Genomic DNA, 25,745 nt, shown 5'->3' with positions numbered 1-25,745 from the left:
TGGTAATCTTTAAAGTTCTTCTAGATCCTATCTCATTACATTTACCTTAACACTACAGGGCAGCAGAGTGCCTCAGCTTTGTTTATGAAGCTTGCTCAGTTGAACTCCTACTCTCAGAAAAAAATCTTCATCTTGCATTTGGCCTGACATAACTGAGATGGGCTCCTGCCCAATGCCTCTGACTATAGCTTCTACTCAAATCAGTTGGGGTTTTTCTTGTGTGTCCTCCCCCCCCCCTCCCCCAGCAGAACAGAGAAGAGAGAGAGGAGTTTGTGCCTTCTCTTTTCCACGTCAGGTCTTTGTTACTGCCCTGGCAGCGATAAGAACACCTCCGAACTTCTGCTGCCTGCCATAGCAATCTCTTGTCTTAATTAATTACTTCTTGGGAGGCAACTTGCTAGGTTCTTGTGAACAGGCTCCATTGTCACTTATCTGGGTACTTTTTCACTAATCATTTTATTCAAATTCTCTCTATGACTGTCCTTCAATTGCTACTATAACCATTTTACTTGCTGTCAAAGACTATACAATTCTAGAGTTGTCCTGTCTTCCCTGAGCTTGGTTTCTGCATGCATGTGACATGACAAATCTAATTCATTTCTCCTTTGCAAAATTTAATTAGAGGAAAAAGGTGGCTTTTTGCTCTATCAAGAGGAATGAGCTTTGGACCTGACTATTGTAACTCTGGATTATTATTTTTTTTAATTGTTAAGTGTTAGCAGCAGGGACAAAATGCTACTGTCTAAATAACTTTTCTCAGCTGTGATTTCTTGCCATAGGTCCCCACTCCTTTTGAGTCCTTCTACTGACACCACTACTGCTTGTAGAAAAAACTTTGGGATGTGGTGGACACAAATGATTTATTTTTTTCTTGTGCTTAAACTTAAGCATCTAGACACATTAAAAAAATGATGAAATAGAACTCAATGGCATTTTACTTTGAGAAGAATGAGAGATTATGTTATTATTCAGGCTGACTCTTTAAATGTTCAGGTTTCAAAGGTGAATTTTGGAGCTCTGGTGGTGTATTTCCTCCTACTTTTATAAGCTTCATTTTGTGAAGTAGCTTGTGGTAAGAAAGATTATTTAAATTGAGACTGCTCTAGAATAGTTAAGAATGTCAGTTGCAAATAAATAAATATGAATAAAAATGGAGCACAAACTAATATTTTCTGTCCCTGTACGCATTTGGAAGAAATGCTTATGTGTTTGTACATTATCTATGGAAGACATGCATTAGTTAAAAATTACTTTGCATCCAAATCCATGAATGGGATTTTTTTTTTGTCTTCCCCTGCGTGATCATAACCTGGAGGGATCTACCTCTTCCTCCCTCGCCTCTCCCCCAAAAAGTCTGAAAAGCCTGAAATGGAAGTTCCTAGTATGCTGTCTGAAAGCTTGACTAAGCTGGTTAGTGTTTGGAATTCAGATAATTTAGCATTCAGTAGTTAAAATTGTACTATCTATTAAAATTTAGGCTCACAAGCTGAACCAAAAAAATTATTGATTTATTCCTCCTTCCCCCCCTGCCTCCACTGTCTTAAGTTAAGAGAACTCCCCCTCCATCTCCCCCTCCTTTCTCCCCCCGCCCCCTCCCATGAGGTCTGATTTGCAAAAAAAACATGCTACAGTTTAATATCCATGCATGTGTTATGGTATGGGACTATAATAAGACATTTAGAGGACTTTAAATTTTCCTGTTATCTATATATATTCCATCTCTTTAGTTTATCAAAATATGTGCAGTTAGTCATGTTGTTATGGTCAAATTATTTATAATTTTCACTTACTCTAAAATTAGCCACTCATTTTTAACTTTTCTTCCCCTCCCCAAATATTCCCAACTAAAATTAAAAAAAAAAATCCAAATTACTTAAGTTTTTATACCAAGAGTGCTGGAACATGGGGTAATGCAGGTTTAGTCCCGTGGTCGGTGCATGTAATTACATGCTGTTCTTGCTAGTGATCTCCAAATTTGTATAAAAACTTCTGTTGAAGTACTACAGCTTAGAAAAAGAAAAGAATTCTAGAGTTTCTAAAATATTTATAAGCAGATACTCACTGCTGAGGCCATGCTCAGTGTTAATGCCTTGATTAAATCCAGTAAGATTGGGTCAGTGGTCATCAGTCTTGCCCCCCCTTCCCCCCATGTTTCTGTTTTGTGTGATGCTTAAGGCTACATGGAGCATTTACTAGCATGAGGACTACAGTCTTGATTTGGCCGTACACAGATAATATAATGAACAAAAACACAGCTGTAGAGCTGGGACTGACACTGACAGAATCTGTAAAATCAGTTTAAAAAAAAATGGGGGGACTGACCCTAAAAATCAGCATCAGTTATTTTTACTCAAAGTATTCCATATCTTGTCTTCCAGCATAGCTGCCACATTATTTTAAATGTCATATAGATAGTGCTGTAAGTTATGATAGAAGCCATGAATGCAAACCATGTTATTAGGGAAGAAATAAGTCTGAGTTTGCGTTCTGTTATTTCCCAGGCAGATGGATGAGCCTGGAGTGAGCAATCAACATATAAAAAGGCTTTGTGCCTTCCAACCTCGGGCAAACTGGAGAATGTGGTGATTCACATTCTCATAAATTTCCAAAGGTTCCACATGCAATGTTTTTCTAAACTGATTACTTTAGAAGGAAAAGTGAGTATTTCTATGATTCTTTTGCACACTAAGACAACTATATAATTCCCAGGTGTAAATGATGCAAACATGACCTAAAACTTTCTCAGCTCTTTCTCAACACTGTTGAACTGTCCTTGTAGCTAAGAAACACATGTGAGGAATCCTAAGTGACAGCTTGAAATCATATTTATTATAATTTGTTTTAAAAGAAAAGCATAAAATTTTCACTTTCTCCAATTTTTTTAAATAAAAGCCCTTTTTGCTTTATTTATTATTTCATTTTGTGTCTCTTTAGAGTTCAGTTTCAAGAGAATCTGAAAATTGTATGATGACTGTTTTGGTTGTCCTAGGTATAATATATTTTTCATGACACTTCTTCAAATGTGACTTTTTTTACACTTATGGCTATGATCATTTAAATGTATCCTGACCTATTAACATGCACTTTCAAATTGAACAAAAGGCATTTTGTTTTCCGTAGTGCTATAGACCATCTAAGAATGCATAGATAAAATACTTTTTATGCTGAAAATGCGGAGTGTACTAGCTTAGCTAATGCAGATACATACTTTGCTATAGCTGTGTTTGTGCCATTTGGCAAAAGTGACTTGCCTATTTTCCCATATGCAATATCAATTAAAATGCTGTAAGAAGATTAGCATTCATGAGTAGATTATTTTTCTCCTTGATGTACTTGTTCTCAGTCTTTCTTAGCATTAAATATGTTGAGCTGTAAATTTTCTCTACTAAATTACTGAAAAGAAATACAGGAATCACAGAATGGTTGAGGTTGGGAGGGACCTCTGGAGATCATCTAGTCCAACTCCCCTGGTCAAGCTGGGTCACCTAGAGGATGTTGTACAGGATCATGTCCAGACGGCTTTTGAATAGCTCCAAGGAAGGAGACTGCTCAGCCTCTCTGGGCAACGTGTTCCAGTGCTCTGTCATCCTCACAGGAAAGAAGTTTTTCCTCATGTTCAGACAGAACTGCCTGTGTTTCAGTTTGTGCCCGTTGCCACGTGTCCTATTTCTGGACACCACTGAATCCAATACAGGAGCCCAGATACAGGAACCAGGTTCATCCGAGATTAGCCTACTGTCTGAATCAAAATGTTTAGATAGAAGAGTTGCCTTCAGAAAAGTGTGTGTTTAAATGATTTTTTCTTTTTCTTCTTTTTTTTTTCTTTTCAAGCAAGAATGGGAGTTGTTCTGAATGGGTGCTGTATCCTAACCAATGTTGGACCACGAGATTTATCTACACTAGCATTAAAAAGTCATCTCCCCCTGCCCCCAAACTTCCATTATCACTTTGTCAACAGTACAGATTCACAGATGATAATTCCAGATAGGGAAAGCAATAGTGGAGATTTCCTGAGAGTTACTGGAATAGTCAGGTGTTTCACATATGGGCTGTGAGTCACAATCCATATGGGCTTAAAAGATGATTTATTGTATGATAATGAGAGGATCCCTGTTGCTGTATTTCCAGATAAGAAGACACTCTATTCCTAGATTAGAATTATTGCTTTGACAACAAAATGTTGGTGTTTTTATCCATAGCTAATAAATGCCCCTTACTAAGGCTTTCCAAAACATCTGGTATCTCCTTTATTTCAATTGCTTATTCTTCTGCGAATTAGAAGTCTGGTTGTCCCTACCTTGCATGTATATTTCCCCCCAAATTTAAGGAGTAACACAAATAACTGTGGAAAAACTTGACTTGGTAGTATTTACAAATAGTACTTTGTGCTAATTTCTTTCCCTTCTGGAAATATTATTAATTCACGGCCCTTACTACCACACTATTTAAATGAAAGAAAAATCTAAGAATGTGGTATGTAATCTGTGCCAGTGTATTACAGTTCTTAGGTTTATGTGTCACTAGCCTTTTCAAAAATATTTTTAGTTGTGCTTAAATCCATTTATTTTTATTTCACTATCTATTTAGTATCTATTGGTTTGTTTACATTTGCGGAATCTGGTGCATTTTTTTTTTGTTCAGATTTATGTTGAAGTTATGTTTATGAACATTGAACATTGCCTGATTTGAAGGTATTCCTTTTCTGCTATGAATGTTCTGGTAACCACTACTTGGTGGGCTTTTTGAGAATGAACGCTTAAACTGTTTCTCTTAAGTATGTACTGTAAAACACTTTCACTTGAAACGCTGCATAGCCACTCCTTTTCATGAAAGGCGTTAGAAGATCTATAAGTTCTTAAATTAAAAACAACACAAAACAACTGCTGCACTTGGTAAATATGCTGAAGGCATTCAATAATAGCTGAACTTCAGGTAAAGACTGTAACTGAAGAACCTTATCTGTACTGAAGTCAAGAGGAATGTTACTATTGACCTCAACAGAAAGAGTTAAGCATGCAATGTTACATACAAATGTGTATTGTATTGGAATAGTTAACAGTATAAAATCAAGACAGTTATAAAACATTTTATAACAAAGTAATACAATTTTACATTAAGACAAGCTTGTATATTTATTGATGTACACAATCGTTACACTCTGACATAGACCAGTATTATAAATATTGATATGTATTATGCAAAGCATTCTCCTTCATCTGAAAGTATCTGTTTTGCATTCGGGCACCAGATTCAATTATAGTACTAAAATGAAGCCTTGAGTGAAGTCTCAAATCAGTTTCTGTTTCCACTGTAATATCAACATTGTTGAGTCACCCCACATCCCCCAATAATTCAGAACAGTTGTCAGTATGAGATCTTATCTTCCACTTCAGAAAGCAGAAGTAGTAATGATTTATAGACTTTGGCCTCAAACTACAATAATTCTTTTGCTTTGAGGGAATTTTGTAATGTGTATGCGTGACCTGTTCCATAAAGTACTCTCAGACATTGAAAGGCTTAACTTTATTTGGGGGTTGGTGGTAGTAAAAGAAACTTGGGTTTACATGAGTTTTCAATCAGTTAATGTTTGTTGCCTACATATATGCCTATGTGTGATGATACATTGGCACAAGGAGTAAGACTCTCAAAAGCTTATAGAAAACTTATTTTGAATTGGGTTTGCAGGTTCCAAGTCAGTCTAAAGCCTTTGAAAATTTTACTCACTAATACCAACCTGGCCTAGTCTTTTTCATCCATGTGTATAAAGCATTACTGTAATATAGGTATGTCAGATACTATTTCTGGGGTAAATACACAGACCTCTTAACTTTGTGCTCCAATTATTATAAAATAGTACAGCAAAAGGGTTTGTCATATGAGAGCCAAATTTTGTGGTAACTTGCTTTATGTAGTAGGTTTGTCTGCAGAAAACAGTGGGATTTATAGTATACAAGAAAGCGAAGAATGAAAGTAGTATTGTCTTAGGTCTAATAGTTCTGTAGGCTTAACAAGGAAAAAGTGACAAGAATTTACTTCTGCCATTGAATTGAAGGGGCGGGGGGGAACCCCTAGATTCTCAATGAATAGAAGGAACAAGTGTGTCAAGTTGTGGTATTTACATGTATACTCTTCACTGAAGAAAATCAATTGAATACTACGAAATTACTCATGACCATTTGTTTCTTCCCACTTTTTCTCTTGTTGTGGGACAGTCAAGTATTGTTCAGCTTGGCTGTGAGGACTAGGAGAGTATTGCAAGAAAGAAGAGTAGTAGGAATTTATAAGATTTGGGGATCAAATTTCTTGTTTGTTCTGGAAGTTAGGAATGAACAGCAAGAGGCTAAAATGAGGCAACTCTAAAGGGTTGTGTCTATTCCCATGTTTGGAGATGCTTCTTGTTATTTAATACTTCTTTTTTTTATGCAATTATGGTATCAAACCACCTACATAATTGAAATATTGCAATTAGCAGTTCTGTTTTTCATTTTACCCTCTTTCCCTGACAAAAGAGTGACTACATTTATGGCAGCTGAGATGGAAACTGAGGATGTACTAAGGAAATATTACTGTATACTTATTTTTTCCTTTTTACCTAGAGATCTGCTACTGACAACAGTCAGCGGCAGGATACTGGGCGAAATGGATTTCAGATCTGATCCACTATCACTATTCTTATATTTTAGGTGATGCAAGTTGTCCAAATAGCTGATTTGTATTTCCTGCCTGCACAATCCTCCTCCGCTGTAGAAGCGGAATAGGAACTAGGTCAGGAGAGGTTGAAAAGCCAAGCAGCAATTACTGTAAAAGGTGATCTTTATCACCAGCTGCAGTTACAGCTCCAACACCACCTGCTGATGGAAGCAGTGGCAAATCCCAGTCCTTGTGGCTTTTTATCCCATTCACTGTCCTTTTTCTGTTTCTCCCATTATTCCTGCTCACAGAAGAATGTTACCTTACCTTTCCATTATTTTCCTATTTTACATGGCAGCAGCACAGATGGTGTTGAAAGCGGAGAGATGGGTTTGGTAAACTAATGTAGACAATCCATTTCCATGTTCTAGGAGCAGAAGAAAGTGGGGAGATGTGGCCAGCAGGAACAAAGCAACTCTTTTGCCTCTACTCTAGCCTCCTTAAAGCTCCGTTCATTATTCAAATCCCATTTGTCTCACTGAAAGACCACTAGAGACACTAGACCCTTGCCACCGTGCACTTGTATGTCAGTCCTGCTCTTCTGCCATTCCCTGTTCCCTGAAATGTCTTCTGCTTGCCACCACAAAGTTCAGTTTTTCTTTCCACACTGTTAAGACACCTTGATCCAGTTCTAATTTGGTTTGAGTTATTCTTGCCTATCAGCTTGTGTGTGTGTGTCTATCTTATCTAAATTCTAGACAACGCATCATTCTATTACATGGAATAGTGTAGTAACCTTAATGTGACTAACTTCTCTCTCTGTATATTTAACAATAGTATGATTTATTATGAAATGCTCTTTATGAAGAGTAAATCATGTGTTGTTACTGAATGTTGCTCTTACTTACAGTTAATTTAGCATCTAACAACAACTGAAGGTATACCTAGTCATGATAATCAGACTAAATCTGTTTGATCTCAGGCTGAACTATGCTATGCGTTAGTTAAGTAGGTTATAAACTACCCTTTTGGATCTAATGTATGTTAATTACACTTTATTTAATTGTGCCAAACCTACCTGGAATCTGTATATTTGCATGTGATATAGACCATGTCATTAATTCCTGGAAAATGGCCAGTTTTCTAATCTAATTCTAATCTGAATTGCTCACTTCTACAATACAGATTCTTATTTTGGATTTGTGATATTCACTGTATGTGCTGTTTTCACATAATTGATGCTCTCTGCAAGACCTACTTGATGTACAAAACTGTACTTGTCTTTACAAAGGCTTTTATGTTTTGTTCAGGACTTCTAAGATAACTAAAATATAATAGACCTATTGTACAGGCATGATCAATTGTAGTATACAGTTATACCTGTAGGTCAATGCATCCTGAATGTACTTGGTTCCCTGCCCAGGCAGCATTAGTTCTCCACCCGGAGCGGTGAGTGTCTAGATCAGAAGCGCGTTATCTCTCACTGAACAATGTTTCTGGACAGAGATGCAGAAGTAGTTGAATAGCCCTAGTCTTCCTTAAGGGTTTTTTCTGTGGTTCTGTTTTTTTCTTAAAGAACTGAGTGATTAAAGTGATTTTTTTTATTGCAAATTTAATTCAATTTCTAAAAGCAAAATGAATACATCCAGATCATTATTTACTTCTGAGGGAAAAGCTGTTTCATGTCCCCTTGCAAGGCCTGTTAAAACAGGGTGGAACTCTTGTGCATTATTTAATTTAAATATTCAATAGAGATAAAGAAGCAGATAATAAGGGCCTTATTGCATTGATGATAAATAGTGTACTTTCATTAAAAAAGAAAAAAATTGAGTTCCTATATTAAAATTTCCTTAAAGCCCTCCTTTCTCACATTGTCTTCTTTACTTATCTTTGTAGGCTGTTAGCAGATGATACTATTTTGATGCCTGGGCTTGAAAATATTTTCATGCTTATTACGTAAATTTAGTAGTATATATTACTGAGACTGAGAATCCAATATTCAGGTGAAAAGGGGAACAGATGATAAAATACTGGGGCAGAGTATAACTAGGCGATCTTAAAATGTAGCAGAAAAGGATCATCTGGCAGAATAGATGAGTGTGATAGGATACCCGACTAGTGAAAAAGAGGGCAACAAATGGGAAGTAAAAACATTCAAAGAGAATGAGGATGTGGAAAGATGAGAAACATAATGGAGAGAGAGAGAGAAATGGTAAGTGGGTGAGGGTTTCTTGACCTTTTTTTGGGAGTGGCAGAAGGGGTTAAAAAGGTATAGAAGCAGGCAGGGAAAAACATTAGCCAGAACTGAGCCTCTTACCATATGATGACTCTTTTAAAAACTACTCTGAAGTTTCACCACTTCTTTTTATTGCCTTTTACTTTGTCTTGTGTATGCATTTAATTCAGTAAAGAAAAACGCCAGAATCATTTTTCATTCCTTGATTCTGAAATCGTGCTTGCTTAGTATTTTAGATTCCACACCTACAAATACGATATTTCAGGTTAGCCTGGGATGTACTGAGTTTCATTGTGGGGGAGGTAGAGGGAGGAACAAGGATCCACAGCTGTACAGATAGTTAACTTGGTTGGTTGGTTGTATTTTTCCCTTCCAGTGTAAACTCTTGCTATAAGCTGTATGTAGACTTGTTTATCACCAACAGGACTGTGGCCAGGACTGGTAGATTTCTCCCACTCCTTTACCTGCCCTGGTCCCCAGTTTCTTGAAATAACAGATTTGAAAGTACCAGAATGTAAAATTATTGTAAATAGATCCTTATGGTCACAGTGTACTTACTGAAGCAAAGGTATAATGCTATTAACATCCTTATCTTTTCTTTTGTTGCACTGTGTTACACTATGTCGTTTCACTCCATATCCTGCCACTCCAGTATAATGTTTGTATTTCTAAAATTGCCAACACTCGTATTTTTGTATTCAAGTAAACCTGCTTCTGTAAGAAACCTGTCTGGTTTTGGTAGAATTTTACTTAGTTATAATGCTCTAAATCTCATTTCACATTTACTCATTTCTGTTCTCCATTGTTTCATGTTCTAGAACTTTTTTTTTAAACCCACCTGCAGAGTAGATGCTAAGTGTCACCAATAATTACTTCTACTTTAGAGCAAGAAGTCTGTCTTGTAAATACTTAAAGAACAAGCACACACACAGAAAATACTGTGTTGGTAAAATTGAATCAGTTTAACAGAGTAACATTATCTGTTATGATACTTATGGTACAATTTATTTCATGTATTATAGAATTATTATTTTTCTCATTGCGTTTTCCCAATTCATTAAGTTCATAAGACAGTTCTTACTACAAGGACTTGTAAATATTAACATAGTCTTAGAGTACCTATTTCTGCTTAAAAATAAAGCCTTTGGCTGGGATTTCGTATATTATTTTACTTTGTCAGATGCTTTACATACCATTTGACAGTCTTTCGACATTTTTTTTCTGCAGGGTATATGAGTCAAGATGGCCATACTGGATCATGTGAAAATAAGTACTGTGGTCTGGGCAGACACTGCGTTGTGAATGGGGAGACTGGCCAAGCTGAATGTCTATGCATGGAGCATTGCAAGCCACATCACAAGCCTGTGTGTGGTTCTGATGGTGAATACTACGAAAACCATTGTGAAGTGCACAGGGCTGCCTGCCTGAAAAAGCGAAAGGTCACCATTGTACACAATGAAGACTGCTTCTTCAAAGGTAAGGGTGGCTGAAGAAGATCTGGTATACTTTTATCAGGTATGTTTTCAAGCAGTTCAATTAAAGCTCTATAGAGGCTGCACTGAGTGTATAGTAAATTTAATGACTTAAAGTTGTTATGACAAGTATCTTACTCCAGAGATGTCTCCCCCCTTCCCCCCCCATTTGTACTCAATGTTCTCTGCAAACAGCCTTTTTAACCTGAATAAGGTAAATGTTTCTTTGGGACCAATCCACTGCAGTCTGTCTAACAAATGTAGCTGGTGCCCATGTTCATGTGAAAGTATTTGCAAAGCCAAGATCCAAAGAAGGTCGGTCTCTCTCTCTCTCTCTCTTTTTTTTTTTTTTTTTAAATAATAGAAAAACAGAATTTAGGATTTTGGTGGGGTTCGGTAAAGCTGCAGGCCCTGTGCTTGTATTTGGTGTTGAAGTTGAGGAATTATTGATAGACTAGTAGCTTGTTCATGGCTAGATGGGTCTTGCTTACAGGGCAGTGAAGAGTTCACTTATATATTTACCGTAGCATGCAGGTTTAGCCAATTTTTAATCTACTAATGCTGAGATGCTAGCCCAAATACTGAGAGATGTGCCTTATGTTAAGCAGCTTATCAAACTGAAGATATCAACAATTGCAAGTGCACACCTTCTAGGTTTCGGGAACTCTGCCAATACAGACCTTGATTAAACATGTTTGACTACTACCACAGATTTGTAATTTTTTTTACTGGTTAAAACAGACAGATGGCTTTGAGGAAAATCTGTCTTTAAATCAGGCCATTTTTAATGAGTCTACTCAGGGGTCAAAGTAATTTATACTCTTTTTAATGAATGTCTTGTTTCTGTTAACACTCTCATATGTTGTGAACATACTTGCGTTCTCCATAATAGCAAACCGGAACTACTTACTCAGTAGGTCAACAATTTGCTTGAATATTATATAAAAACACCACAGGACAGGAACAAGTCTAGTAAGACTACTGAACTAGACTACATAGTTTACTAACTACTAAAATTGCTACTACTAAAACCATTTCTATTCAATGAAATTCACCTTTGTTGGGAATGCTTCATTTAAGCTGAATATACCAATTTAAATGAAAATTAATATAAAAGGAAAGCCTAAAGAGTTTGCGATTTTTAATCAGAATTTTCAAGATATTTTGTTGATTGTATTATGGCATAAAGTTGTTCAAATAGAACAACTGTTAAAATTCTCAAACTTTAATTTTTCACTGAACTGAAGGTCTAGAAATGGTTCTTAAAATGAAAAATTGGACTTTCAGTCAAATGCAAGCATCCCAACTCTTGCACAAATGCATCTTTTTATCATGAAGAGGAGTTTTGGTAGTAAAACAAATGCATATTCAAAACAAACTTCATCCTCTTGTTATTCCTCAAGAACTTAATTTAAGAAAAAGCTATTTTACAATGCTTACACAATTGTTTTCTGTTGAATAGATGGGGAAAATGCCACAGTGAAGTGCCTTTCTTCTTTTACCTCTGTCAACAGACATGTTAGGTTCTGCAACCACATCAAAATATGTATTAAGGAGTAGTTTTCTAGACCAATAAAACCAAGTGGCATTCATAGTTTCAAAAGAAAAAAACTTTTATTAGGGAATATACTTGCAGCAAAAGCTTTAGTGGATTGGTTGGTTGGGTTGGTTTTTGTTTGTTTTTAGCAATAGTAAAGCTTAAAATGCATTTAAAATTAAATGTAGACACTTAATAGAAAACTGATATAACATCACAATGTACAGATTGTAAGCAAGTAGCCTGTGTTCTGAGACAGTGGAAAATTAAAATTTGATTTTAGGATTAGAGCATATGGAGCTGATAGAAATGGTTCATGCAATAATAAAAAAATGGATGATTCCATCTCATCTCCCAACAGTCACAATTGCATTTTTTTGAAAAGTAAGTATTATGTTTTCCTATGTAGACTAAAAAATAAAAAACCCACAAACTTCAGAAACTTTTAGTCATAGCTGATGCAGCAGTCTGATACAATAAATGACAGTAACAAACACAAAGATGTTTAAAATTATGGAGCTAATTTCAGTTCATTAGTGTGCAATATACACTATAAATAAATTCAGAGCTTGTTTGTGGAAAAATTATAGTTTTATTTTTTGGAGGGGGGGAAAAATGGTAAGAGATCAGTTTATTGAAATGGAAAGTGAGACTGTGCTTTAGCTAGGAATGTTATACAAATGCTGCCAGAAATTCTGTGAGCTCATCTTCATGTTTTAAATTCACCTTATTAGTCTCACGTGTATTGTAGTGTATAAGGATGACCGTATTCAATGGTATTCCCTTCAGGCGCCTAAATTAAGCGCTGGATTAAAAAAGTAGGTTTCTCCTTTACTCAGTGGCAATCTTCAGAAAGTGGTTAGGTTATCCAAATGAATTGCTCAGAGTTGCCTTCTGAAAACTCTGTTATTTACCAAGATACTGATATCTTCTAATCTGGGCATCTTAACTGGATGCCTGTAGTTAAAGTGTAAAATATTTTTCCTTTCTCCCCGATCTTTTTCATCTTGTGTTGACTTTGGTGGTGTTAAGCAGGCAAGACTCAAGGCAATTTTTTTCCTTTATGTTCTTTGGCATTACATGGGCCTTATGAAGCTTAACTCTTAATTTTGTTAACTTCAGTCCATTGACTGGTATAGTACAGCACAATGAAGTTAAGTCACATTTTGAATTGATTAGAAGTGAATGATGGAGACATATTCAGCAGTCACAGATGGCAACAGTGCTTTAATTTGCTTCATTTTGAAAACATTAGGCATTGTTTCCTTCAGGTCTAATAAAATTTAAGATTCAGGTTGTTGACCTTATGGCTTAGATAATGTAGCACTTGGGATAATTATAAGGTGGTGACTTGGGCTTATCCTGGAGGTATTATTTCTGCATTTCTCAGTCTGACACTAGTACCCAGAGTCATTTATATTGTGAAGGAATAGGAAGATTTCAGACCCTTTACATGTGATTCCTTCCTTCCTCAAGACACTTCTGAGCTAGCCATTGATAGACTGCCTCTAGTAAGGCTGATGTCCTGCCAGCTATGAGGTCAAAAATATTAAGGAGTGCAGAAAATAAGAACTAACAGGACAAAACTCAAAAATGGGATTCTTGGATGAAGAAGTGAACCTCATCACTGTCAGTGACATCAGAAGGACACTGCAACATGTCCTCCTTGATAGTTTAGCTGGCCTCCTGTAGCACAAATGATCTCACTTTAATGAGTTGCTGCTCAGAGACCAGAAATAATTCAAAATAGATCTTACAGTCAGGAAAAAAATATTCTGAGCATTTTGTTTAATATTTCACTTTTATTTAATAAAAGCTAACCTTAATTCATTGGTTTTTTGTATTTTTTTTTTCTCCAGTATGTATTCAAGGTGCTGTAACACAGCATTAGTAGTCACTGTCAACAGTGACTCCATATACATACAATTCAATGGTTACAGTTAAAGATTTTGCTTTCTGTGCTACTGCAAATCAGTTGATTTTTTGCATCAGGAAGACATACATTTGGTCACTTTATTTCTAAATTTCATCTGATCTAAGCCTTGCACTTATCCTGACAAGCTCAGACTTTGGATTTTGGTTTTCAAATCCCCATACTGGGTTGATTTTTCTTTGAAAAATATTGTTTACTCTGGGAAAAATTCTAAGATATAAACAGATTGGAGAAAAATTCTAAGATATAAACAGATTGGGTATGGAGCTGAAGACCAGAGAATCTATGAAGTACACTTTTTTAAGTAAGCAAGCTAACTGGAAAACATCTTGTTATTCAGTGACTAGAGAATAAAAATGTATAAGCAAATGTTCTGTACACCTGATTCTATACACCTCACAGTAGCAAATAAGCAGCTATAATTGTTTAAATAATACATCTTATAACTGAATGATTTAAGCAAAGCTCTCATGTTGAGACCAACTTATAATGATTTGAAAATTGCTCTTTTAAACACTTGCCTAATGAACAGAGTTAAAGGATTGACTTGATGAATGGAAAAAGGTCTTTGGTTTATATGCTGAAACTTCATTGACATCACTGAGAAATGCATGTCTTGCCTAAGTTGTGTGAGAAACAACAGACAAAAAACATCAAATCCTTCTGTAGGACCAGCATCTCAAACCTTTGAAGAATGCCTTTTGAGATTGTAAAAACCACCTGTGTCAATGCTGTAGTCTCATGATAACACAATTTTTCTAAACTAAAGCTTCAGATACTTGTTGCTTTAAATGTTTTTCATGTAGATTATTTATCACTAAAACTGTTAATTACTTTTTTTCTTGCTTTAGTCCCATTGCAGGCTCACAGGTTGTGTGGGTAAACAGTTAATGTAATACATGAATTGTACTTCCTACTCATGTCTGACATGCGCATACACAGATTCATCAGATTCCTTCCTTTTTCACTGTCCCTTGTCATCTTTCTTTCCCACTCTAAATGAAATCATGTTTCCCCTGTGTGGGTGAACACTAGAATAAAATAGTAAATGAAGCAGAAAGGCTCAAGTATCTCTTTGTCTTCCCTGATGATTGCTTTTTATGCAAATTGTACATTTTTAACATGGATCAAGATAATGGCCAACCTAAATCAGAAAAAGATTTTTTTCCCTACTCCTTTTGTAGTTGTTTTTTTTTTTTTTTCATCAGTTGCTTATTAGCATGTCTGTACAGAAAAAGGAACTTGCATCAGACAGGGTGATTTCTTCCTTACGATTTTGTTAGTGTTGATTGTGACCCTTTGTGAATTACTCAATATGTTGCCTCAATTTCTTCCACTATAGAGGTGAAATGTATTCTGCAGAGAAGCTAATCACTTTGAGATCCATAGAAAAGGGTATCATATTATTCAGAAGTATTTTCTGTACTTGTGGAGTCCTCTGTTTCTCACTTGTGAAATCCATTGTCCGGTGACTGTCAGTGAGTTCAAGTATCGCAATTATTCAGCAGTGCTCTCAGTCCTTATAAAATGTACATGCCTAAAACTGGTTTAAAATCTTATCAGAGTAAGATAGTCTAAACGCTTCAGAGAACATTTTAGGAACTGACTGTGATCTAAGGAATGTTCTGTCTAAGAATGATCTCAAACTATCGTTACGACTGCTACAGGAGAATGAAGGAATGGGGAAGCAAACCAGTTATAAGGCTACAAGTTTTGTTAGCCTTGGTGATTACCATATTTATGGTTTTATTTTTATCCTTGGGCAGGACATAGGGGGAGATGAGCAACAGGGGAAAGCAAGGGAAAGGAAATAGAGAAGGGAAGGAGGGTGGAAAAGAAGTATATCAAGAAGAAAAGAGATTACTAACCGTCATGAGGATGGGGTTAGCTGTGCAATAGATGGGCACGTGAATGGTGAACCAAAGGAAATACTAGTGGAGAAAATTCAAAGATTAGAATATTCACTGGATCTGATATCTGCAGTCTGAGCTGGGAAGTTTGATGTGCTGGTGTCATTCTGGTTTGTTGGTACCACTTTTGTTGGCTTGCTGACTATGTAATTCTTTGGAAGCAGAGAGCAGTGTAGGCCACCTTGCCAATGTCCTGACTGTGCTCAGGCCATGCACTTTGTGTGTCAGAGTAGCTTTATGTTCTGTGGGAGAAAAGAAATTCGACCATCTGGCTGCCACTGCTCTTGAAATTATAAACGACCCCTTTCTGGCTATTGCCCATCATAGCTTAAACAATCCCTAGTGGGTGGTGATTGCGATGGGCTAGAACTGCTTTACTCGGTGCCTCTGCCACTATCTTTGCTCCCTGTAGTCTTGGCACGAAATAATGGCTTTGCGCCAAATTTAAAAGGCTGGAGCTGTTATTCTTCTTGGGAACTTGGGAGTTCCCAAGAAGAAGAATAACAGCTCCAGCCCTTCTAAAAAGTTAAGTTGGGCTCTTGTATGGGACCGTGAACTTCACGATTGAGCTATGATGTCACCAAATGCTGCTGTCAGTGAGCTTTTCAGACACAGGGTACTGAATGCTCCATACTGGATGTCAAAGAGGCTTCAGTTAGGTTTTTCTCCTTTGTGTTAACCTCAGTGATTTCATTTCCCTAAATTCAGGCCAGTAAGTCTGGAAAAGCTCACATCTAAATAGGAGACTAAAAACTTCCCCATGACAAACTGCATTGTTCATTTACTCTGTACCCTGGCATCATGAGAGTTTTTATATAAAATGTATTTCTCTACAGTGATACTCAGTCATTAGCAGGATTATGCCAAACTGTAGTTTACTAGGAATTCTCTAGAATGTAATATATACCCTAATGTACTAGAAATTTTATTCTAGTATTACTTATAAAGGTTATTTTGTATGTAAATTTTTTTTTGCTTAGAAATAGCTTTTGTAGCATTCTTATGATGATACCAACCACATTGTGTTTTCCTTTCCCTCCCCCTCTCTATACCCCTAGTTTGTGTCTCATTATTCATTTGGTGAAACTTTTAACCTGTTAAATTGTCTGAACTGTGGATTCCTTACTAGTACTACAAAAATGGCTAGATTTCTGAGGACTGTTATAATGTTAGCTCTTCAGCCTGTTCATAATTGATGCTAAAGAGAAAGTGGAAACTTAAGTGAGAGAGATGATGATATTAAGCTGTTCAGAGCAGTGAAGATAAGAGCTGACTATGAACAATTCAAAAAGGGCATGGGTGAACTAGAAAAAGTTCAGAAGACAGCAACAAAATTGATCAAAGGTACTAAATGGCTTATGACAGATATGAAAGAGGTCTATAAAATCATCATGCTTGCTGAGGGTGGTATGAACAGATTGTTCACTTTGTATTCCAATGCAAGAACTTTTTTCTTCCTCCCCAAGTAAAGGGGAAAGAATTTAGGAAAAAAGTAAACAAACTAGTTTTTAGTCATTTCAGCTTAAAACAGAGCTACTGTATTTGCATGAGTAGTTTCACAAATGCTCGTAACTCCTGGATATATGCCAAATATAGTACTATAGTTCTTCTAAATGGGTATGCTTAGATAATATTTAATGAAAAAGAAAGAACGTTGAAGTCTTTGTCATTAGAAGTGCATATACATGTATCTTTCATACTTGTTCAAAAGACCGTATGACATGGAATTATTCTTGGGCACTTTTATACATTGTACCTTGTTCACCTTCTTTTACTATACCAAATACTGCATAAAGTACAAGTTTGCAGTTCACCTGTACTTGGTTGTGGTGCAACAGTAGTTTTCTTCTGTGTTCTTTATAAAGGCAGATGTGTACCTGTCTGTCAATTGTTCTTTCCCATATGAGGGACCATGATGGGAGGGAGATTCTGTAGCGTAGGACTGATGTTGTTGGGAGGTAAAGGGATAAGCATCTCCTTTACTTGCACAGTTTCTGCCTGAAGGACTAATGGGGGCCCGCAGTGCTCCACTTCAGCCAGTAGTGTACTAGTTCCCAGTGCTGTCATGGGGAATGGAAGGAAGGAGAGGGCAAAGGGAGAAAAACAGGAGAGGCAGAGTTCTAGCAAAGGGCAATCTGTGCAGAGGCAGTAGTTAAGTCCTGCTAGTGCCGTTCTCGTCTCGCCTGGTAAACTTGTGTCTGCCATTGCAGCTAGGACAATACAGGTACAGGATATATTTTCTTTGCTCTTCCTTTACTGCTACTTCAGTGTCGTCACAGAGTGTTGCTAGAAGTACACGTGCGTGACACCAGATGGATGTGGAGGTAGGCTTCAAGTGTTGTCTGCATCCTCAATTTCTATGTTCATGTGGTCTTTAAAAAGTTATGGAAGAATGCAAAAAATAATTTCTGTGGCATTCTAAAATAATTATTAGCTCCTGACACTTCAGTTTCCCCTCAAAACTGAAATGACAGCACACTGTAGTCCATAATGCAACCACAAAATGACTGCATATACTCCAAATGTAAAACTTCTTGCTGCCAGCTTTAATTATCTATACTTATTCTTATCAAATCTGTTATTTTTAATTAGAGGGACTGTAGGATAGTGGAAATTGTTACACAGTAAATCAAACTAAAATTAAAATTTTTAATCATAAATTTATAATAAACAGAGACGGTGTAGTCTTTAGGCAGACATTTAAGTGAGATTTTTTTAAGATTTTAGAATAACAACAAAGCATTAAGCTAATATACACTGGTTTATCTAATACACACTGGTTTTTAAGCTTTAATTAAAATCACATCAGAATTACCATTAGGTTTTGAGGAAAACTTTTTTCTGATTGGTGGAACATATTGTTGGCCTTTAAAGATCTTAGCAATTGGATACATGTACAAGACATTGTCATAGTATTTGTAATTCAGGATGGTTAGTATATGGCATAGGACCTGAAAAAAGCAATAGCTTCTTTCATAAATGCCAGAGAAAAGTGGGCACAAAAATGATAATAAATTTCCATTTCTGAGTTCAGTAGCTAATAACTGCTGGGAAAGTAAACCTACAATGGATAAAAACCGTAAGTTAAAAGCTGTCTTTTGCTGTTTACCATTTATTCCCCCTTAAAATAGTATCATTGAAATATTTGACAATCTGTAGTTCTACTATTTTATTTCTTCATCTTTCCTTAGTTTTCAGTTTGCATCAGCCTTGTGTTTATAATATCTCTCTTAAGGGAAGAAGAATTTCATGGGAAATATTCAGGTCCTTGTCACTCACATTCAGAGAACTGACTGGTTTAGGTTATTCTTTTTTCAACTTCCATACCTAAATAACCATCTTATGAGTGAAGCCATGTTTTGTTTCCTGTGATTGTTGAGAAGAAACTATGAAAGGAGTCTTTATTTTTTAAATATAAAGTGGCTTAGTAGAACCTGAGGAATGGGATATGATCCGACATAACTTAATCTACATTGATGGCACTAATTAATTTTAGCACTACAATTCTGTTTATTTCTGTAAGGGTTGTAGTGCTTTTTCATACTTTCTGGAATCTGTTAGAAAGCACAGAAAATAAGTAATGAGATGAAAAGCTAGAGACTTTTAAATTCAAATTCTTAGTATTTAGTGGTAGATTACAAGCTGGTGGTAACTTCTAATTTCCCTTTCCTTCCTTCTCATCTGATGGCTGGAATGTGTTGCAGTAGGAAGATGACTTTGACCATTACTTCCCACCATTCACACTTGTGATGGCAACTATTAGATTTTTAAATCCGTGTGTGTGTGTTTTCAGTTTCAAAATTATGGTGCAGGCAAGTGGGGATGTGTGAAGCGACCAGAAAACAATTCACTTCCAACAGTCCATAACAATGGAAGACTTGGGCAGTATCCTCTGCTAAGTATGTATTAATATTTTTCCAGGGCTGGTAAATAGAATAAACAGAGTAGCACAGTTCTGAAGATGGCAATGTATATATCCTGTGAAGGACTGTTATGGTTAGAAACCATGTTTCATTGTCAGTGCCTAATAGTTTTTAGGTACCATGCTAATTACCTCAGCAGATAAAGAAAAGCAAAACAAAATGGGTGTAAAGTTCTCCATGCTACTTTGACATAAATCATTGCAAACAAAAGACAATAATTTGAAGCTAGGTGAAGAACTGTAATATCTGGAGTGATCCAAAGACTGCATTTTGTATATTTGTTATGGAGATGTTGATGCTATACTTTTTTTTTTTTAACATAATAATAAAAAAAGCTCATTCTCAAATTATTAAGGAACAGACTTTGTACTGAGATAAAACAGACTTGACTCATAGTAAAAACTTGTATGGAATAGCCCAAAGAATCCTGCAGCAGAAATTGGTTTTAAGAGATTAATTTTAGGAATACAATATACTTAACCAAATTTGATTGAGACAAAAATTCTCTTTTTTGTTTGAATTTGAACTTATCCCTTTTGCTCTCATTGGAATCACAGAGCTTTGCTACTGATATCACAAAATATTAATATTTATAATGTTTGTATTTGAATTTTTTTACTTTTTTGGAAGAAACTAGGTTGTTTAAGAAAAAAAGTTATTTGAGATTAGAAAACACTTCCTCAGTCAGTGGCCTTAGCAAAAGTGCTTGTCTTAATACTCAAGCGTAAAGTAAATGAAATTTGATAAATTGGGCAATGAAATATAATTAGATCCTTTAGTTTTCTCTTTATCTGGAATGTTAACACTGATTTAATTTAAAATTGTTGAAAGCAACAAACAGAAATAAAGAAAACAAAAATAGGTTAAAATGTAGCCCCAAGAAATAAGCTAAAGTAAAATTATACAAAACTTCCACTTGCTGTGAATAACTTTGTTTTATATTTTTTGCGTTTACTTATATTAGCTTTGAGTGCAATTAAATTCTGAACTATATATTGCCAGGGAAGTTTGTCTCCCTCAGGGCTGGAGCAGATGGTGGAAATTTTTCTTCACCATTTAGAGACCAGTACTGCTGAATCTAGGAGAAAAAAGTGGTTTTGGCAACGAAAACTGCTGATGATAGCCTTAAAGCAATAGAGCTCTTAGCTGTATTCTCTGTAGGATTATTAATAAGGCTCCCAATAAACATGCAGTCTATTGAAGCTTTGCTATTAGCAATGTTTTAATATGGATTTGATATCTATTTAGCCATACTAGGCGTGTAGAATAGAAAAAGTGCTACTGTTTATGAAGTTGCAAGCTTTACTTTCTCATTCAGCCTTTGTGTTTCAGGAAACTTCACTGTGCAAAGAAGTTATGAATTTAGCATTCCCCAGTCATCACTTGAATAATTAAAAGAATAATAATATTTTAATTACAGAGAGAATCTTAATTCAACTTTTGTTGAGAATATACAATTTACTCCTGCTTATATGATAGTCCCCCTGGAAAATGAGGAAGAAAAACTCTCTTAGTCTTGTAAAATGGCAAGTCTAACATATCAGTATAAAAATCCAAAAGTGAGAAAATACCTTTCCAGTATTAAATACTAGTGATGGTCAAGTTTGTTTCATTAGGGCTCCTAAACTTAAGACAACTGCTGAATGGATCATTTTGTTATTTGCCTATTTCAGCTTCTCTTTGATAAGATCCTTGCTATTCAAATGGAACATAAAGACTTTTATTGGTCCCTAGTGATGCAAACTACAGTTGTACGATCATCATTTCCGCATATGGGCTCTGTGTGCTCTTAGATGTGCTGTCACTTTATCACAATTGTAGAAGCATCTTTAAGTGTATTTGCTTAAGCAGATGGTGAATGGCCACACTGGGAATATATCCATCTTTTTTACTGTATGATGAAGTTTTAAAGCAGAAATTTTAGCTATGGTGGTTAGAAAAAACAAACTTTTGTCCCTAATAACGCTGAACATAAGAAATCAGTATATGTTAGATACATGAGGATGTGACTTACGCTATGACTCTGTAAGAAAGCTAATGACTTCTTTAATTTTTACAATATTTTTCAACTAAATTTTTTTTATGAAGGTAGAAACTGTCTTTCAGATTTTGTACATGAAAACTAAGTGGTAAGGATTCATGGCAGGGGGAACTTCCATTTAATAAGGTGCTTTCTCTGTCATTATCCTGATTTCTTTAACTTTTTTTTTTTCCCCAAGGGTAGAAACTGTGTTTCAGATTTTTGTATACAAAAACATAAGTGATAAGGATTCATGGTGGTGGAGACTTCTATTTAATAAGGTGTTTTCTGTGGCATTATCCTCTGAAGAAGTGAATTCACAGCCTGATTCATATCCTGCTGAAGTTAATGAAAAGACTGTTGCTGCTTTTTGTTTCGTTGGTCAGACACTTGAAGAGTAAATGCTATATTGCAAGCATTAAAAGAGATATAGCATTTCCTCTTTCAAATATGCTTTATAGAAAGTTTGGAGGGAACGAGCCTAAAAAAAGGAGTGGAATTAATTGAAAAATTCAATTTTGTTGAAACTGTACTGTTTTTACAAAAATGTGATGTTCTTAGTTTTTCTACAAAGTGCAAATGCAAGAACAAATTCATGCTCCAAAATCTCGTTTTAGAGCATGATTTCAGTCAGCCCAAGTCAAAGTGTTGGGCTGCCCACTTGTCTTGTTTGGTGATTATAATGTCCAAAGAGAAAGAAATAACAGTAATGGGAAACACTGTGAAGACTTTAAATAGGCTCTCTAGCCTCACAGTTGAAGCACCAGCCTTCGAGATGGGGAGATGCACTGCAAAGGCCCTGTTCCAAATCGGGCAAAAAAGAGGCTGTTGCTTAGGTTTTTCACAAAGCTGGCTAATACCCTGCCACGTGGCTTTTCCAGTGATGTTAGGATCCCTGAGCCATTCCTAGAGGTGTTGGGCTTGTTTAATATTGGGGGAAAAAAATTCTCAATATTCAAAACATTTTTCCCCATAGGAAAGTCACTTTTGGGTAGCCCAAGGACAATGAGTGGCAGAAAGCCAACAATAGTGGTCATAAGGTAACATATAGAGTGCCTGTATGCTGAGCTGGGGCTTTGCCCATCGGTATAGCCTGGGGTCCTTGTCCCTGAGGATGTGGGAACCGTGTCATGATTTCTCTCTTAACTGCTTAAAGCATGTTCCACAGAAACTAAGGGTGAGGGAAAAGGAGACAAGTTAATCAGCTTGCATCTTGTCCTGGAAYGGTCTCAGGATGCATGTGGGATATAAATCCAGACCCAGAAGCAATAATAATATTTCCTGCTCTGCTATTTTAGACATAGCCCCACAGTGAAATGGTGCACAGCCTCTGAAAACATCTTTCTCGTGGGTGCTCTTTCTCGCACTCTGAGAAGAGAAATTGCCCAGAGGATTTGGTAAATGTCACAGCTGGTGGTGGTACCTCATTTACAAGGACCCACATGCATATTGTTTACCTACTTTGCATGTTTTAGAAATTATTTCAGAGTTTGAATACTTTTTAAAAGATTTTTGTATGATCCCTTTAAAGTTTTAAAGGTATTGAGAAACTTCAGCTGCTTTAATGAAATAAAAAGAGTAAGTCTAACCTGCTTATTTTATCTCCACTGTTTGTGGATAATGTATATTTTCTAAAAAAGTTCAAAAGGGACTTGTATTCCTTTTCCTGTCTTTTATTCTTTTTTTTTTGTGGTTTTGCTTAATACTGTTTGCAAGTAACTCTGGGAGAAAAATTAATTTTTTTCATTAATCTTTTGCTCTGTATGGACTTATGATAAGATGCAGTCTTTTTCCTAAGCAGCAGGAAGTCTAAATAGACAAACTTTCAAAATACTTTAATAGATCAAGTCTTGAGACAACAGTGGAGTGGGTGACCCAGGAAAAGAAAACAGAACACCTTCTTCCCAGTCCAGCTTTTGATCTGCTAGACTGAAGTACCTAGTATAACAGTTTACAACCTTTACATAGGTTTTTGTAGCTCATAGATAAAAAAAGTCTACACACGTAAGAGTTGACTTGATAGCCCCTCTTTAACACCAACCTGATAATTTTAATATTAGTCAAAACATCTCCCACCCCCCACAAAAAGGTGGTTAAAAAAGAGAAACAGATTTTTTTGCTCTTTGTTTCATTTTGTCAGTTTTTACTCTATTTGCAAAAAATGAGGGAAAGGGGGCTTTCAGACACCCTTGGGGTCTGGGTGCGCATTTTACACTCTGATCTCATACAGAAAGGTCTGTGCATGGGCACTGGTCCTGATCTCCAGTTTGCACGTTGATTTCTGGAGGATGAAAATCTGTTTAGGTGGAGCAGGAAGAGTTGTTTTGCTGAACATTACTGCCATCTAGGTAACTGGAGGATTGGGACCCTAGAATGCACTGTGGGTGTATCTACATACATGTGGATAGTCTCTATCTATTAATATTTTCTTGAGTTGTATGCAAATGCTTTACCAATTAATCTGGACCTTTAAGCACAAGAATAATTTTCAAACTGAAAGGTAAATGGTGGCACAGATAAATTACCAGATCTGTTCTTGTTTTTGTTAAACTTTAGACAGTGCTTTTCTCTTGTTTTGACAGAATGGGATTTCGAAATGATAATTTGATAGTGTGGAAAAATTTATTCGGAGTTCACCTGATGAATGGTTCAATATTTGTGATATTTGAATGATCTTTCATAATGCATTATTTAAGGACTTGTACTTTCAGTGCAAATAGTTGAATGGGATATTGTTACTTCTAAAAGCCAGAAGAGAAATCAAAGAATAAAGGATCTTAATTCTCTGGCTTTTGTAAAAGATAGAAAGTGAGCATACATAAAATATGCAGTACCTTAGTTCTTGTATGTAACCCTTTTTATTTGCTTATTAAACTTGTGGATAAGAGGTGGTTTACTTCACAGGAGGTGGAACAGAAAATTTATGATAATAAACACATGTGCAAATAAATATTTACAGGAATGTTCACTCTCAAAATGCTTCCATGGTGACTTTGAAAAATACTGTTTAGAAGCATCATTATTTTTGAAATTTTCAGTATTTTCAGAAAACATATGAACAAAGCTTTTCTTTTTATAAAGCTGAATAAAGGCAATGCAACATAGATTTGGTGATTAATCCATACAACAGGAATAAGTCCTATTAATTCTCTACAAACTTTATGGGTTTAAACTTATCCAGAATATTTATTTATGCGCAGTTAATTTAAAAATTTTAAAAAAAGTCATTCACAAAGAAGCTGGAAATAAAAAAATATTTAAAGCTAAGAGATCCATCTCTTCCCTAAACAAGAAATGTTATTAACTATCTGGGGGAAAAATTAACTACTAACTACTAGATGGATGGCCGTATCTTTGACCAATCAAAACAGGACTACTTTTCCTAAAACTAGGAACGCAACTTTTTGTGGAAAGAGAATAAAAGAAATAGCTTGGATATGGTTTTCTAACTTAAATTTCCCAGTTGACTTTCTTTCTTTGCAGTACACTGCTACGTTGCCTGGCTGTAATATCTGATATTTTTTCCTTGCATTCCAGATAGTTTGGAGGCTTTCCTACTTATATTCTATTCCTATTTTTCAGAAATAAATGCTCAAAACTGCTGAAACTGAAAACTGAGAAACTGAAATGAGAATAAGAATATAATATTTCATATTTATGTTGATGTTTTACCTGAATTATGCTTAGGAGATGAGAAAGGAGACTTAGTTGTCTGTAGAGAATTAAAAGAACAAAACCAGAAAAAAAATCCATACTCCAAAAAACCTCACATTGAAAGAGCTTGTAAAACACACCACTCAAACTTTGAACTGTTTTTTAAGACTTTAGAAGAGATAGACTTCAAGATTTTAAAAGTCTAAAAGTCTTAAGTCTATCTTTTAAAGTTCATAGAGTAATGTAAGTCAGTGAGGACATTTGGCTTGGATAAGCCATGTTGTTAATGCTGTCAAACGTTTTGTTTAACATTTTGGTTAAATCTATTAAACTGGGATGATCTTAACAGTGCTGCGGATGTTTATTAATGAGTATTAAATGCATGCAATATTCTTATCAGGTTTACTTTTTTTAAGCGTTCAGCTTTAAC

At 35.7% G+C, this 25,745-nt stretch overlaps 1 protein-coding gene across 2 annotated transcripts in view; it reads left to right on the top strand.

Annotated features, from left to right (window-relative positions):
- The window catches only part of FSTL5 (follistatin like 5), a 301,991-nt gene that overhangs the window by 69,002 nt on the left and 207,244 nt on the right, over positions 1-25,745 (top strand). For both annotated transcript variants that reach the window (XM_026061240.1, XM_026061238.1), the window contains exon 3: positions 10,094-10,342. In XM_026061240.1, the coding sequence (XP_025917025.1) occupies positions 10,094-10,342 (249 nt within the window). The remainder of the gene's footprint in view (positions 1-10,093; positions 10,343-25,745) is intronic.

The sequence above is a fragment of the Apteryx rowi genome, unplaced genomic scaffold (genome assembly GCF_003343035.1).
Source record: "Apteryx rowi isolate R43461 unplaced genomic scaffold, aptRow1 scaffold_178, whole genome shotgun sequence".
Lineage (NCBI taxonomy): Eukaryota > Metazoa > Chordata > Aves > Apterygiformes > Apterygidae > Apteryx > Apteryx rowi.
Note: the sequence above shows the minus strand (reverse complement) of the source record. Positions and strands in the feature narration are given on the sequence as shown.